The 16522-nt window shown below is 51.0% G+C and overlaps 3 protein-coding genes across 3 annotated transcripts; all 3 read left to right on the forward strand.

The window, feature by feature from the left end:
- Positions 1 to 1340: 1340 nt before the first annotated feature.
- Positions 1341 to 7785, forward strand: FSUBG_1378 (glutamate synthase; the record flags this gene model as incomplete). The annotated part of the gene is made up of 3 exons (XM_036678706.1): positions 1341 to 1519; positions 1569 to 7595; positions 7650 to 7785. 3 exons carry the CDS (start codon positions 1341 to 1343, stop codon positions 7783 to 7785), a joined length of 6342 nt encoding a protein of 2113 aa, XP_036543088.1.
- Positions 7786 to 9621: 1836 nt separating this feature from the next.
- On the forward strand, positions 9622 to 12038 carry FSUBG_1379 (VTC2 polyphosphate synthetase; the record flags this gene model as incomplete). The annotated part of the gene is made up of 3 exons (XM_036678717.1): positions 9622 to 10276; positions 10333 to 11912; positions 11964 to 12038. The coding sequence occupies 3 exons, from the start codon at positions 9622 to 9624 to the stop codon at positions 12036 to 12038; spliced, it is 2310 nt and encodes a 769-aa protein (XP_036543089.1).
- Positions 12039 to 13151: 1113 nt separating this feature from the next.
- On the forward strand, positions 13152 to 15969 carry FSUBG_1380 (uncharacterized protein; the record flags this gene model as incomplete). The annotated part of the gene is made up of 5 exons (XM_036678729.1): positions 13152 to 13232; positions 13422 to 14595; positions 14648 to 14829; positions 14897 to 15828; positions 15882 to 15969. 5 exons carry the CDS (start codon positions 13152 to 13154, stop codon positions 15967 to 15969), a joined length of 2457 nt encoding a protein of 818 aa, XP_036543090.1.
- Between the last annotated feature and the right edge of the window lie 553 nt (positions 15970 to 16522).

A 16522-nucleotide genomic window follows, 5' to 3' on the forward strand; every position in this document is an offset into this window, starting at 1 on the left:
ACTGCTATAGTTACTCGAGCTGCTATTGGACTGGCCTTCTTTTGCTGGACGGCTTCGGACATCAATTCCCTTTCTCCTGTGCCCTCCACTTCCACTCTCACTCTCGCTCCCACTCATCTCCCGCCCATTCATAAAAGCAGAGCTGTTGCCCTCCCCCTCCGACATTTCTCTCTTCTTGATCTCTCCCTCCTACTGCCATTGCTCTGTCCTCTCGCGTTCGCCTCTCCTTAGAATCTAACGTGCCCATCCTGCCTACTACTGCACTGCAAGCCAGTCGCCTTTTGATACCCATTCGCTTTACGAATAACCTCTTTGGTGAAGAGGACCACCACCTGGTAAGTTTGTGATGAGCACTCCCTATCGAAAGCAACGATTTCCCGCCTGGAGCCGAACTTGATTCACTTCTGTATCTCCTACGACACCTGGTGCAGCTCCTCGACACAGGCCTACCTGGATAAACGATATTCGGGCCATCGCTGCTCATTCTTGAGACCTGAACCGGCGACATACCGAAATCACATGTCTCAGACTACAAGTGAAGGCAACATTTCTAGCGGACTCGCTTTACGGGCCTCTCCGATTGCGCTCCTCTGGCATTGGTGGCATTTGTTTCCATTTCCAACAGTTGGTGGCATCGCTGCAGTGACGTCCATCTCTAGGCGCCTCTTCGGCCTCCCTTGTCTTAGCCGCATGGCTGCATGGTTAGGTTGTTGGCATTGCACAGTCCATTATTGGCCCTGTTGCTCAAAATATCCCACTCCAATGCAGCCAGGACAAGGGCCCCGCCCGGCAGACCGCCGATAATTTGGTGGGTCGATGGTCCAAATGAGACAGCTCAGAAGCTTGGTCGAGAGCCTGCATTGTCTTGGAAGTGGATGTTATGAAATGGACACTTCAGCATTGTCATGGCGCTGTTCGCTCGAGGATGCTACGCAAAACTATTCAGCCAGAAATAGAGGCTGCAGTGAGAGCTGCGGGCGTAATTTGGCGGGGCATATTCTCTGGTACCTTAGTTTTGAGTTATCGTCGGATTTCCTTATCTCTACCCGATGCCGGAGCCACCAACGGTTTTTTATGAACGACCCCTCAACGAACAGCAACCCCTGGACTGCCTCGGCCAACCTTTCGGAACCCGTTTGAGCTCACCGGAACTGGTCCTGCAGCCTATTACACGCAGCGCGTTTAATTACCACATCTTCCTTTTACCCGTGCTAATTGATTGAATGCTAGATCTCCGGTAGAGTGGCTACAGCTGCTCTTACCAACGCGCCCCGCGATCCTACATCCCCCACCGAACTTCCCCACAACCCCACCCAAGTTCGATCGACTCCTTGCCTAGCATGGGCCTAAACGAGGAATTCGACGACCGACATATTCAAACCGAAGCCGAGCAACAACCATACATACCTTATGAGTATCAGACTGAGAACAATGACTCGTGGGCTGGTGCCTTGCCGGTGAAGCAGGGTCTCTATGACCCTTCTTATGAGAAGGATGCTTGCGGTGTCGGCTTTGCTTGGTTAGTTACTTCTTAGATGATCATCATTACCTCACTAACATGTTCATAGCCACATTAAGGGCAAGCCTAGCCACAAGATTGTCAGTGATGCCCGTAACCTCCTCTGCAACATGACCCACCGTGGTGCCGTCGGATCTGATGCACGAGATGGTGATGGTGCTGGTGTCATGACATCCATCCCCCACCGGTTCTTTATCAAGAACTTTGAGAAGGAGGAGGACATTAAGCTGCCTCCCCTGGGCCAGTACGCCGTGGGAAACCTGTTTTTCAAGCCCGACGAGGAGACTCTTCAGGAGTCCAAGAGGCAGCTGGAAGATGTTGCCGAGTCGCTGGGCCTGCGAGTCCTAGGATGGCGAAGGCCTCCTGTCGACTCGACTCTTCTAGGACCTGCCGCCAAATCGCGTGAGCCCATCATCGCTCAGCCTTTTGTTGTCCTGGCCTCTGCTTACGGTACTGGAAATGCTCCTGAGATGACCGACCCCGAGAAGTTTGATGAACGCTTGTTCGAGAGACAGCTGTACATCCTACGAAAGCGTGCCACTCAGAGCATTGGTCTTCACAACTGGTTCTATCTTTGCTCCCTTTCGAACAAGAATATTGTTTACAAGGGTCAACTCGCTCCCGTCCAGGTTTACTCTTACTACCATGATCTTGTCAACGCTGATTACGAGGCTCACTTTGCTCTGGTGCACTCTCGTTTCTCTACAAACACATTCCCCTCATGGGACCGTGCTCAGCCTCTCCGATGGGCTGCCCACAACGGTGAAATTAACACGCTACGAGGAAACAAGAACTGGATGCGCGCCCGTGAGGGTGTCATGCAGTCTGATATCTTCAAGGAGGAGCTCGAGCAGATGTACCCTGTTGTCGAGGATGGTGGTTCCGATTCTGCTGCTTTCGACAACGTTCTCGAACTTCTTACCATCAACGGTGTTCTCTCTCTTCCCGAAGCTGTCATGCTCATGGTTCCTGAGGCCTGGCAAGGCAACCAGCACATGGACCCCAAGAAGGCTGCATTCTACGAGTGGGCTGCTTGCCAGATGGAGCCTTGGGATGGCCCTGCTCTGTTCACATTCGCCGATGGCCGATACTGCGGTGCCAACCTTGACCGAAATGGTCTCCGACCTTGCCGTTTCTACGTGATGGACGATGACCGTATCATCTGTGCTTCTGAGGTCGGAACTATTCCTGTCGAGCCCGAGAGTGTCATCCAAAAGGGTCGTCTTCAGCCCGGTCGTATGTTGTTGGTCGATACACAGGCTGGGCGCATCATTGATGACAAGGAATTGAAGGAGGCTGTTTCGAGTCGATATGATTTCCGAGCCTGGCTCGATAGTGAATTGATTACGCTGCCCAAGGTCGTTGAGATCATGGAGCAGGCCCTGGACCTTGCACCCAAGCTTGATGACAAGGCTATCCAGGCTGACCCCCTTCTCCTCTCTTACGGTTATACCCACGAGCAGGTTTCCCTGTTGCTCGCTCCTATGGCCGCTGACGAGAAGGAAGCTCTGGGATCCATGGGTAACGATGCTCCTCTTGCCTGCCTGACCCAGGCTCCTCGTCTCCTCTATGATTACTTCCGACAGCTCTTCGCCCAGGTCACTAACCCTCCCATTGATCCTATCCGAGAGTCCATTGTCATGTCTCTTGAGTGTTATGTTGGTCCCCAGGGTAACCTGTTGGAGATGGACTCTTCCCAGTGTGGTCGTCTTCTGCTTCCCAGCCCCATCCTTTCCATCGAGGAGTTTAATGCCGTCAAGAACATGTCCAACAAGTACTCCGAGTGGACTGTCAAGACTATTGATCTGACCTTCCCCAAGAACCAAGGTATTCAGGGCTATATCAAGCACCTCGATGAGATCTGTAACGAGGCCTCCGCCGCCATCGAGTCCCGCGACCGTGTCATTGTCCTTTCCGACCGCAATACCTCGGCTGACCGCGTGCCTGTTTCCGCTGTCCTCGCTTCTGCTATGGTTCACCATCACCTTGTCAGCAACAAGTGGCGATCCATGGTCGCTCTTGTTGTCGAGACTGCCGAGGCTCGTGAGGTTCACCACATGTGTGTCCTCCTCGGTTACGGTGCTGATGCCATCAACCCTTACCTTGCCATGGAGTGCATTCTCAAGTTGAACCGTGAGGGTCTCATCAAGAAGAAGACTACCAATGAGACTCTTATCCGTAACTACAAACACTCCTGCGATGGTGGTATTCTCAAGGTTATGAGTAAGATGGGTATTTCTACTCTTGCCTCTTACAAGGGTGCCCAGATCTTCGAAATTCTGGGTCTTGATGAGACAGTTGTTGAACGATGCTTCAGGGGCACTGCTTCTCGTATCCAGGGTATGACTTTCGAGCTCATTGCTGAGGAGGCTTTCCGATTCCACGAGCGTGGTTTCCCCACTCGCGAGACTATCCTCCCCTCTGGTCTTCCTGAATCTGGCGAGTATCACTGGCGAGATGGTGGTGAGCCCCACGTCAACGACCCTACCTCGATTGCAAACATCCAGGACGCCGTCCGCACCAAGAACGACAAGTCCTATGAGGCTTACTCCCGCTCCGAGTATGAGCAGATCAAGAACTGTACCCTCCGTGGTCTTCTTGACTTCAAGTTTGAGGACTGCACTCCTGTTCCCATCGACCAGGTCGAGCCTTGGACCGACATCGTCCGACGCTTCTGCACTGGCGCCATGTCTTACGGTTCTATCTCCATGGAGTCTCACTCTACTCTTGCCGTTGCCATGAACCGTCTTGGTGGCAAGTCCAACACTGGCGAGGGTGGCGAGGATCCCGAGCGATCTCAGCGTATGCCTAACGGTGACACCATGCGTTCTGCTATCAAGCAGGTCGCTTCTGGTCGTTTCGGTGTCACGTCTGCCTATCTTGCTGACTCCGACGAGCTTCAGATCAAGATGGCTCAGGGTGCCAAGCCTGGTGAGGGTGGTGAGCTTCCTGGCCACAAGGTGTCCAAGTCCATTGCTCGCACCCGTCACTCCACCCCTGGTGTCGGTCTCATCTCGCCTCCTCCTCACCACGACATTTACTCCATCGAGGATCTCAAGCAGCTGATCTACGATCTTAAGTGCTCCAGCCCTCGATCCCGAGTCTCCGTCAAGCTTGTGTCTGAGGTCGGTGTCGGTATCGTCGCCTCTGGTGTCGCCAAGGCCAAGGCCGATCACATCCTGATCTCTGGTCACGATGGTGGTACTGGTGCCTCTCGATGGACTGGTATCAAGTACGCTGGTCTTCCTTGGGAGTTGGGTCTGGCTGAGACTCATCAGACTCTGGTTCTCAACGATCTTCGTGGTCGTGTCGTTGTCCAGACTGATGGTCAGCTCAAGACTGGTCGTGATGTTGCCCTGGCTTGTCTGCTTGGTGCCGAGGAATGGGGCTTTGCCACCGCTCCTCTCATCGCTATGGGCTGTGTCTTCATGCGCAAGTGCCACCTGAACACTTGCCCTGTTGGTATCGCTACCCAGGATCCTGAGCTCCGCAAGAAGTTCACTGGAACTCCCGAGCACGTCATCAACTTCTTCTACTATGTTGCCAACGAGCTCAGAGCCATCATGGCCCAGCTTGGTTTCCGAACCATTAACGAGATGGTTGGCCACGTCGAGGTTCTCAAGATGCGTGATGACCTTCGAACCCACAAGACAGCCAACATTGACCTGTCTCTCCTCCTGACACCCGCACACAAGCTCCGGCCAGGTGTTGCCACCTTCAACGTCCGAAAGCAGGACCACAAGCTCCACGTCAGACTTGATAACAAGCTCATCTCCGAGTCTGAGTTGACTCTCGACAAGGGTCTTCCCTCCAGAATCGAGTGTGACATCGTTAACACTGACCGAGCAATGGGCACTTCCCTTTCTTACCACATCTCCAAGCGATACGGCGAGGCCGGGCTGCCCATGGACACGGTCCATGTTAATATCAAGGGCTCCGCTGGTCAGTCTTTCGGTGCTTTCCTTGCTCCTGGCGTCACGCTGGAGCTCGAGGGTGATGCCAACGATTATGTTGGCAAGGGCTTGTCTGGTGGTCGTCTGATCATCTACCCTCCCCGCTCCGCTGTCTTCAAGTCGGAGGAGAACATTCTCATTGGTAACACTTGTTTGTACGGTGCTACTACTGGTACTTGCTTCTTCCGTGGTGTTGCTGCCGAGCGTTTCGCTGTCCGAAACTCTGGTGCCACTGCCGTTGTTGAAGGTCTTGGTGACCACGGTTGTGAGTACATGACTGGTGGTCGCGTTGTTGTTCTTGGATCTACTGGTCGCAACTTTGCTGCTGGTATGTCTGGTGGTATTGCCTACATCTTGGATGTTCACGGTGATTTCCACTCCAAGCTCAACGGCGAGATGGTTGAGGCCAGTGGACTCGAGGACCCTGCTGAGATTGCCTTTGTTCGAGGACTCGTCGAGGACCACCATCACTACACTGGCTCGGAGCGCGCTGCTCGCATCCTTGTTGACTTCAACCGAGCACTTCCCCGCTTCGTCAAGGTTCTCCCTGTCGACTACAAGCGTGTCCTTGAGGAAGAGGCTGCAAAGGCTGCTGAAGCCAAGCGTGCTGAGTACAACCTTCCTGCTGTCTCTGGCGTCCAACACAAGAAGTCCGAGAAGGTTGCCAAGCTCCAGGATCTCGAGGAGGCTGTTGGTGACAACGCTGCTGAGAAGAAGCGTTCTCTTGTTCTTGACAAGACTCGCGGTTTCAAGCTGTACAAGCGCCGTCAGGAGAAGTACCGCCCTGTCAACTCTCGTCTTAAGGACTGGGCTGAGTTGAGCTCCCGTCTGGACGAGGACGAGCTCAAATATCAGTCAGCCCGTTGCATGGATTGCGGTGTACCTTTCTGTCAGTCGGAGACTGGCTGCCCCATCTCTAACATTATCCCTAAATGGAATGAGCTGGTTTTTGCGAATCAGTGGAAGGATGCTCTTAATCGTCTCCTCATGACCAACAACTTCCCGGAGTTCACTGGCCGTGTTTGCCCGGCTCCTTGTGAGGGTGCTTGTGTCTTGGGCATTAACGAAGACCCTGTTGGTATCAAGTCTATTGAGTGCGCCATCATTGATCGCGGTTTCGAGATGGGATGGATGGTTCCTCAGCCTCCCAAGGTCCGAACTGGCAAGACTGTCGCGATCATTGGATCCGGTCCTGCTGGTCTGGCCGCTGCTGACCAGCTCAACCGTGCCGGTCACCTCGTTACCGTTTACGAGCGAGCCGACCGTCTCGGAGGTCTCCTTATGTACGGCATCCCCAACATGAAGCTTGACAAGCGTATTGTTAAGCGCCGTACCGACTTCATGGCCTCTGAGGGTATCATCTTCAAGACCGGCGTTGCTGTTGGTGAGGAGGGCCATCCTTCTCTCAACGATCTCCGAGCCAGCAATAGCGCCGTCGTTATTGCAACTGGTGCTACTGTTGCCCGCGACCTTCCTATCAAGGGCCGTCAGCTGGATGGTATTCACTACGCTATGGAATTCCTCCACAAGAACACCAAGTCTCTCCTTGACTCTGAGCTTGCGGACAACACCTACATCTCCGCCAAGGGCAAGGATGTTGTTGTCATCGGTGGTGGTGACACTGGTAATGATTGTATTGGTACCTCACTCCGTCACGGCGCCAAGTCCGTCACCAACTTCGAGCTTCTGCCTCAGCCTCCCCCCGAGCGTGCCAACGACAACCCTTGGCCTCAGTGGCCTCGTATCTACCGTGTTGACTACGGTCACACCGAGGTTCGCCAGCACACTGGCAAAGATCCTCGTGAGTACTGCATCATGTCTGAGGAGTTCATGGATGATGGCTCTGGCAAGGTTAAGGGCATCAACACCATCCGCGTGGAGTGGACCAAGTCTCCTAGCGGTGGTTGGGACATGAAGAAGGTTGAGGGCTCTCAGCAGTTCTTCCCTGCCGACCTCGTCCTGCTTGCCATGGGTTTCCTTGGACCTGAGGCTCGTGTTCTTGGTGACGAGATCGAGAAGGACGCTCGCAAGAACGTCAAGACTGCCCCTGGCAAGTACAGCACCAACCTCGAGGGTGTCTTCGCTGCTGGCGACGCCCGCCGCGGTCAATCTCTCATTGTCTGGTAAGTTTTAACTATATCGACCCACTTGGAAAACATCACTAACAAATGTCTCAGGGGTATCAACGAAGGTCGCCAGGCTGCCCGCGAGATTGATCTCTATCTCGAGAAGTATACCAACCTGCCTGTCACTGGTGGTATCACTAAGCGCACTGCGCAGGAGATTTTCAGCCAGATCAAGGTCGAGGCTTGAATAAAAATTGCATAGTTTCTTTATTCATTCTATATTTGGGACAAGGGAGCAACGGATCGGATACAGGATGATACCATGACCATGGAATCGGATATGATAAAAGGTGTCTGTTCAGGAATGATGAATGTATTAGTTATACCAATTTGAATGACTGTTGGCTACGACAGGCTATTAGAATACTTAATTTGGCAATTCTCGTTCTTGTGATGTTTTAGGGAGATTGAGAAAATGTTTAGGATAGTTTTATAAAAATAATCCTAAACTTAGTAAAGTTTATATTACTTTAGTCTTGGCCCCAAGAAATGAAATCCAGAGGGAGGAAGTCTCAGAGGGAGGAATTTGCGGTAGTTACTTTGTTGTGAACCCCAAAGGTGCAGTATCATGCGTGTATGGACCAATACCTGCCATTGGCTAGATCCGAGCTCGAAATGAGAAGTGAAATTCGCATTAGAGACAGGTCGCGTGCCCTCTTGTCAACTTGGGCTCGATTTGCATATTCATGAGAGACATTTGATTGGTAAACAAGACAACGACGCAATGATCGAGAGAGCAAGCATCGATCCTGTTGGTGAGAAATATTGAGGCTGGAGGTTTGAGCAATGCAATGCAACGTAACTCAAGCCGCGGGCTATCGACGTTGCCCTCAGGGTGTAAGAAGACTTCTAACATTAAACTAAGGTGTCAAAAATACTTAGTCTAAAGTCCTCTATATCTTAACTAAGATATACTCAAATATACTAAATTTACCTAAGGCTTTTTGTCACCTAGGATAGAGGTCCTAAGTTTTATTGCATCCCGTTGGTTGCTAAGGAAATGATTTATTCGAATCTGGCTTAGCTGCAAACTCTAGTCAAAAGCCAATTTTTACCGTAGAGGTATTGACATGCCATGGCAGAGCCTGAATACGAAGAATATTGAGAGGTTTTCACACCCGAAAATTCTTCAGCCTTCACTAACAAAAGTTACTTGAAGCCATGAACTGAGGCTATTTGGCCAATTCTCTTCACGTGCGTAGATGGAGACACATGAATGCACGCAGAAGCAGGGATTAGACAGACGGGAATGATATGCACCTAGATTTTAGATGCATCCACGGCAACACGTGTGTAAGTGGTAGATTCTGATAGGGCAATTGAAGACAAATTCAACATGGGCCACCAGAACCGAGGCGAAACGGACACCAAGCTGCCAGGTCGCTTCCAGCGGGTTATGGGTCTGTTTATCTGTTACGGTTGCATTTCCCACTGAGGGTTAGTTTCAGCAGCTGTTTTGGATACCGACGAGCCGCTGAAGAGCTGTTTTTGTAGTGAGTGGATGCTGCTCATACTGTAGCTGGTCTAACGTTCACTGCCTTGCTTTACGCTAGGCAGTGGGGTCCTGGCGTCAGGTCCAGGTCCAGGGCAGTCTGTCTGTTGATCCATCCATCGTTGCCCAGCCTTTTTCTCGTTCAACTTCTTGAAACCATAACTGTAACTAATTTTGTGTTATCGTGCACCTTCATCTTCGCACGTCACAACAACAAGCTTCGATTGTCGTCCCTAATATTGTCGTACATAATTTCTGTCACGAGTCTATTATCTCTAGGCAGCATCATCTCGCCTCGGCCGTCTCGTCTCCATTGCCGCGTCTCGAAGCTATAACCTGCTCTTGACGGAACTACATCATCATTGTGTCATGCGCCGCAATTGAACCCATTCCGAATTCCTAAACGCTTTACATTTGTCTGGAGCACCATTTCTCGACGGTCTATATTGTCCTACACAACATCCTGTTGGTCGCCTACTTGCAGATAATTGGCCTATCTCGTCGTAAAGCTACAATCGCTATCCACCCACAATGCGCTTCGGTCGGACCCTCCGCGAGTCCATCTATCCGCCATGGAAGGACAAGTACATAGACTATGCGAAGCTCAAGAGCTTGTTGAGGGAGGATGTGGCCGATGACGACAACCGGCCGTGGACCGAGGAGGACGAGACTCGCTTCTGCGAAGAGATCTTCAATAACCAACTCGAGAAGGTCGCTCAGTTCCAAGAGCAACGCTTCAACGCTCTTAAAGAACGAGTTGACGCTGCTTTTGATAAGCTCAAGGAACTGGCTCCCGTCGAGTCCTCAGAGGACGATGGAGCTCCTCAAAAGGGCGAGATCTCGGCTTCCCGCTTGCGCACGCTGGAATCAGAGCTTGACGAGATCACTAATGAGGTTCGTGAGCTCAAGAAGTATAGCAACATCAACTATACTGGCTTCCTCAAGATCATTAAGAAGCACGACCGGAAGCGAGGTGACCGTTACAAGGTCCGTCCTATGATGCAGTTGAGCCTTTCTCAGCGACCATTCAACTCTGAGACTGGTTACTCCCCGCTACTCAACAAACTGTCCATCATGTACTTTGCCATTAGACAACAACTCGAAGATGGCGGAGAGCAGCTGCCACCCCTGGATCTCGAGTCTCAGGGCGAGACTCACAATGGCGAGCGCTACACAGCTCACAAGTGTAAGTCAAATTTGGGACGCCTTCAGTTTTGTTGTACTATGCTAACTCAATTATAGTCTGGGTCCACCCTGATAATTTGCTTGAGGTCAAGACTGTCATCCTTCGACATCTACCGGCTCTCGTTTATAGCGAGCAGTCCGCCAAGGAGCTTGATGGCAGCGACTCTCCGTCTATCACTTCGCTGTACTTCGATAATAAGCAATTTGAGCTATATGGCGAGAAGGTCAACCGCAAATCTGAAGCAACGTCCCTGCGACTTCGCTGGTATGGACAATTGGCTAGCCGACCCGAGATTTTCGTCGAGCAAAAGACTGTCGATGACAAGGGTGACAGCCAGGACCTCAAGTTTACAATCAAGGACAAGTATGTCAAGTCATTCGTGGACGGCGAATACAACCCTGAGAAGGCGGTCCAGAAGATGAAGAGACAGAGCTTTGCTCCTGAAAAGATTCAGCAATTCCAGGAGACTGTCAACAACATTCAAAACTACGTCAAGGAGAAGGGTCTTAGCCCTGTTCTGAGGGCCAACTACGTTCGAACCGCTTTTCAGAGGCCTGCTGATGATCGCATTCGTATTGCCATCGATACCGACGTGGCATTCATCCGTGAGGACACTCTTGATCCCAGCCGCCCTTGCCGTGATCCAAATGAGTGGCATCGTCTTGACATTGACGAAAGCGAGATGACCTACCCCTTCAAGAAGATGAATCAGAGTGAGGTCAACCGTTTCCCTTATGCCCTTCTCGAGGTCAAGTTGAAGGAGGATAGTCAACGAAAGCACCCCACATGGGTTGAGGATTTGATGTCCTCCCACTTGGTTCACCCTACCCCTCGCTTCTCCAAGTTTGTCCATGGTATTGCAGCTTTATTTGAAGACTACGTCAACAACCTGCCTTTCTGGCTCAGTGATCTCGAGTCGGATATCCGAAAGGACCCTCAGAAGACATTTGAGGAGGAGGAGCAGCGACGTGCTCAGCGACATGAGGATGTTATGGCTGTCGGAAGTCTGATTGGAGCGGGAGCTAAGTCTGGGTCCTATAAGCCTACCCAAAGCTCACCGGTCAGCAAGTCTTATCTGGCCGAACGCATGTCGAAGGATTCGATTGCCCAAGCTCTTAACAAGCGGACGTCTACTCCCGCGAATGGAGAAGAAGCGGGTGAGAGCAGTTCTCAGCAACGATCAGAGCAGGAGAGGTCCTACGGAACTCTCTCATCTGTTATCCCAGGATTCTCACTATCCAAGTACTCAAGGGCGAAGCGGGCATCTCAACAGCCATTGCCAGAGGGTGTAGTTGCGCCGACAGAGTGGATCAAGAACATGGGCGAGCTCAAGGTTGAGCCCAAGGTTTGGCTCGCCAACGAGCGAACTTTCCTCAAGTGGCAGCATATCTGTATTCTTCAGGGCGGTCTTGCTGTTGGTCTTTACACAGCAGCTGGTGAGAACACACTTGCTTCTGTCATTGGTCTCTTGTTTGTCCTCATTGCTGTCTTTGCCGGCATCTGGGGCTACGCAATGCTGAGAATCAGACGAACCATGATTGTGGAGCGAAGCGGTAAGGACTTTGACAACATGATCGGGCCTATGATCATCAGTGGCTCACTGATGCTTGTGCTTATTCTCAACTTTTTCTTTGCGGTAAGTTAGATTTTCCCTCTGGTAGTTGATTGAAACTAATGATTATTGCAGTATCGGGAGGCGTTTGGAAAATTCAAAGATGATCAGAATAGCCTGGGAGAGCTTCTGTCTGAAGACCTGAAGTAATTGTAGGTGTGGTGAGCGAAAGAGATGGAGGGTGTATAGTATGTATGTTCTACACGAGCTTTAATAGGCCAGGCGTTGGATGCTGCATACTCGCTCGTGCTTTGCATGATCATTGAGAGGAAGAATTGGTTATTGCTAGCAATAAATGCGTTTAAACAGTTTAATTGTCTGTGTTGGAGATGTTTCTATGTAAGTTTTGGATGCCCCTGAGAAGCTGCATGCAGGTCTGGGGTTGGCCATGCAGGTTTATACGAAGTGTGACACTTCGGAGAGAGAGACTGGAGAGTTTGTTTGAATGATTGATTGATCAGATATGGCAATTAATTGCAGGTTTTCAAGGTTATTGTGTGATGTCTTGGCTCCAGTACAGTTACTCAGAGAGAATACTGAGGGTATCGCAGTTAGCAAATAATTGGATAAGTATCTTTGAATGGCTGCGTGTTGGCTGCGCGTCCCCTCGGCTGTGCATCAGACACTTTCCGTTAAAAGTACTGTATAAACTTAATGGCTGGCAATTGCTATAGCGACTTTGTTATCGGAGCTTCCCCTCTAACGTTGTGATTGACTTTCAATCTCCAACCACCTCTAAACATCAACTCCTACTATACCCGATCCCTCTTATTATATATCTCGATATAACAATCCCTGAGGTTGCCTCGAATCTCGACCGCCTCGGATTAACAATTTCATCGCCAATCTGCTGCAAGACGCGCCACTAAAAAAAGGGAACAGGCTGGCGTGGGGTCCCCCTGTTGCTTTGCTTGCGCATTGCCTCAACTTAACGCAGGGCGCTTGCATTCTCTTTCTTTTTTCTTCCACAGAGAAACAAACTCGAGAACCTTTCCTCTTTTTTTGTCGTGCTTCAAAAGGAAGAGAGCCGGGGATAGCATCACATCGTCAATCATGTGCAACGTCAATTCTGCTTGCTAACGGGAACCCTTGTCTATCATACTTTCCACGCTCATTCAATTCTCCGTGTCTTATCTCTCAGCGCGCCTTGAGCGTCGCGACCACGCCTTTGCGACTTTCGACTTTATGCGCCTTTTATAAGTTTCCCAACTTCTTCCTTGATATCGATTGTCGCGTTGGAGTCGCGCTGCGCCTGATGACATCATGACGGATCAGGGCGAAAAGAAGGGTCTCTGGAGCATGCTCCGAAGGGCCAGCTCCAGACGACACTCGACAAAACCTCCGGTATGTAACAGCGACAGCGATAGTAGTGGCGTCGATATTTGTCCTTGGTGCTCGGTTTGGGGTTCTTCACATCGGAAACCTCGGTTCCCGAGCTCGAGCTACAGCTTGTAACACATATGGAGCTATAGCTAAAGCTCCGATCTCGCCGAGGCACAATGTTGAACACATCGCTAATACTGTCACTTACAGCCAAAAGACCTTGAGCCTACAGAGTACCATCGTCCTCGTCGTGCTAGTAATGGCGACGTAGGCCAGGCGCCATTTCGCCGAAGTATTGGTTCAGCTCCCGATCTTACCTACGATAGTCAGCGTCCTCCGACTGCTGAAGACGAGTCCAACATGCGCCGCAGACCGAAAAGAGGACAACCCGAACCCGAGCCTGAACCCCGGTCTTCCCCAATACGGTCCAAGTCATCCGGCTTTCTTAACAAGTCCCGCGCATCGAACGGATCCAGACCGTCGAATGGACATCCGGTTCGTGCTCGAGACCCTCAATCAGCATGGCCACCCTATGGCATTTCTATGAACGATGAACTACCTCATCAACATGCTTTGGAGCTAGTGGCTCGAGGCGCCCCCTCGCATAAAGGTCACAAACGACCTATACCGCATCAACCTGAAGAATTCTACGCTCTCTATACGACATCAAGTGGAAATCGAGGTGATGGCAAGTCTTCTGACAATACCGATGTTTCTAACCTTCATGACTCGATGACACAGCTCATGACGTTACGCCTGATAGGCCAAGGTTACGCAGACCGGCCATGGGAGACCCTCGAGCAACCGAGTTTCGCCTTCTTCTTTGGTCACCTACCTGGAACCATCACACTCAACGAATGGGCCTCAATGTCCAGTGTTCTTCCACCTACAATTGCTCTCCGTGATGCGGGAGTCATGCCTCGCACTATGAGTCTTGAAAGTATATTCGATCGATTGCAGGAATTACGGCATGGCATTGAGGACGATGACGAGTCTTTGCTTTATCGCGTTCTTTATAAGCGTATTTTGAGGGACCCCGAGAAGTTTCTTAACCCCCACAAGACCCTCGACAAGCAGATTACGGATCTTATCATGGTTCTGTCTCGCCCGGACTGGATTGACTTTAGTAATCCCCGGAATCAAGTTGCTACACGCTTCATCTTCGATAGAGGCCCCGGAAACGAGGAGCAGTTTCACAAATTTTTTCACCAACTTCTGCTAAGTCTAGAGCTTGAGTTGCGCATTCAGTCAGACCAACATAGTGATTGGGCAAAGGAGAAATTGACATCACAAATACCCCCGTCAATACAGTGGAATCTGGCCCTCGCTCGTCGTTGGCAGGATTTCGTGCGTGTTGATGATGTTGGCAAGACACCCGAAGAGAGTGAGTGACAACAAGATCGATGTCGACAAGAGCTTGCTGCTAACAAGACCAGTCCTTCTCCGATATAAGCTAAAGAAGCGCCAAATCAGGATGTTGAGGCGCTTTGCTCAGATGATGAGATGGCCCAACCTAGCCGATACCCTTGATAATATGAAACAGAAGGATTCGGAATTGGCTCTGGATGAGGTCAGCTCCGATGCGTTTGCCTTCTTCAGTGGCCTTGTGTTGCCTGGTGTAAGTCTTCCTGCTGCTGATCGCCAGATGATTCTTTCTGTCCATGAGTAGAGGCTGACTGTAATAGCAAACCTTCCCTTTTTTGATAATGAACACTCTCCTTGACCTTGATCCGGACAGTGCAACTGATAACCTCGCGCTTCTTTCACACATGCATCCTCATTGCGGATTTCAGTACAAGAACAGCTACACATATTGGTCGGCCACTTCGATTGTGGGCAAAGTTTTAGCACCCACATGCCATGCTGTTGCTGGTTGGATCGGCCCTGCGCGCCCTACCAAAGATCTTGACCCGACCCAGATTGCGAGAATTCGAAGCCGGAAACCGATACAGCGGATGAGCCCCCAGGATGTCGAATCGATGGCAGAGCGTTCTGACCCGCTTGGCCCTGTCGCGGATGCATACCCAGTGGAGGATTACCAGCCAGTGCGCCCGAAAGGCGGTCCTGAAGATGCTATTGACACGGTACGGATAGAGCTGTTAAGTCTCAAGCCAGCAGATGGACCTGGGGACGCCCATACTGCGGCAGGGCTTTCGCGCCTGTTTGACGCAACAGTGCAGTTTGCCATTGATGGCGTGTCATGGCCATTGAAACTCATGTACGATGTCTCATTCGTGGCCGCGTGGCCTTGTTCTGATGGGCCACATCCGCTCTTCTTTGACTACGTCTACACGTCAATCCGTGTAGATTCTATCGTTGGAGTGCGAGACTGGGGAGGTCTGTATGGAGGACCGCAATTGCATAGTGTGCGATCAAGCCCAGGACCAGGCATGATGCGAGGTCCCTACCGAGATATGTTCAGTCAGAGTTTCAACCACAGCCACGCACCATTAAACGGTTTCATGCAGACAGGTGCACGTGAGCAAGAAGATGAGAATGACGATGAAAAGGTTCTCGTGGTGGAAGCGTTCGGAGTCCGCGATAACGAAGTCTTGGCACGAGCATGGTGTTCTCACTGGGGTCTCAGTGCCGTGGTGGCCGATATTCGGAGAACATGGTAAGTCTGATGCGACGTGACAGAGATGCATACTGTTGCTAACGAGGATCTAGTGTGGCATGTGCCATTCGTGAAGCGTACGCGGCAACGTTGACAGTGGTGATTCTGGTAGAAGGCCAGGAGTATCCTAATAATGAGTGATGAATTTATGAATTATGTATAGGTATTTGGTCCCACGCCTAGCAATGGGTTGTGATAGGGACTGCCCGGAGTGATTTAGGCATGGTCAGGGGAGTTTGTGTTTTAGGACGAAAGACAAGGGAGAGGCAGCAAAAACTCAAGAAGGGGGCATTGGATGCGAGCGGTGTGTTGCGGGTAATAGATGTTGACGGTTGATCTGGCGTGATAGTTGAGGGAACAGTTCCTTCAGAGCTGAGGAGATTGTCTCATGTGATAATCTTGACTGCATATGCATGGTTGGTTAGTTGAAGGCTCATCAGCTCATGGGTTGTAAGATAATAGCATTGGGAGAAGGAAAGATAGCATAGCATAGCATGATTGCATTTCATTGACCATCGTGTAACCTGTCTTGACCTATCCCGTCCTATCAAGGTGACCAGATGCGAGGTGATACTCACCGCACAAGACACAGCCAAGCAAGTCACAAGATCTCGGTGAGCGAAGATCATCAGATCCCATTGGCCAATTGCTCCATGCATCACGGATGAGCCGGATCTGGAATTCCGGACCTGAT

The sequence above is a fragment of the Fusarium subglutinans genome (assembly GCF_013396075.1).
Source record: "Fusarium subglutinans strain NRRL 66333 chromosome Unknown NRRL66333_c0000007, whole genome shotgun sequence".
NCBI lineage: Eukaryota > Fungi > Ascomycota > Sordariomycetes > Hypocreales > Nectriaceae > Fusarium > Fusarium subglutinans.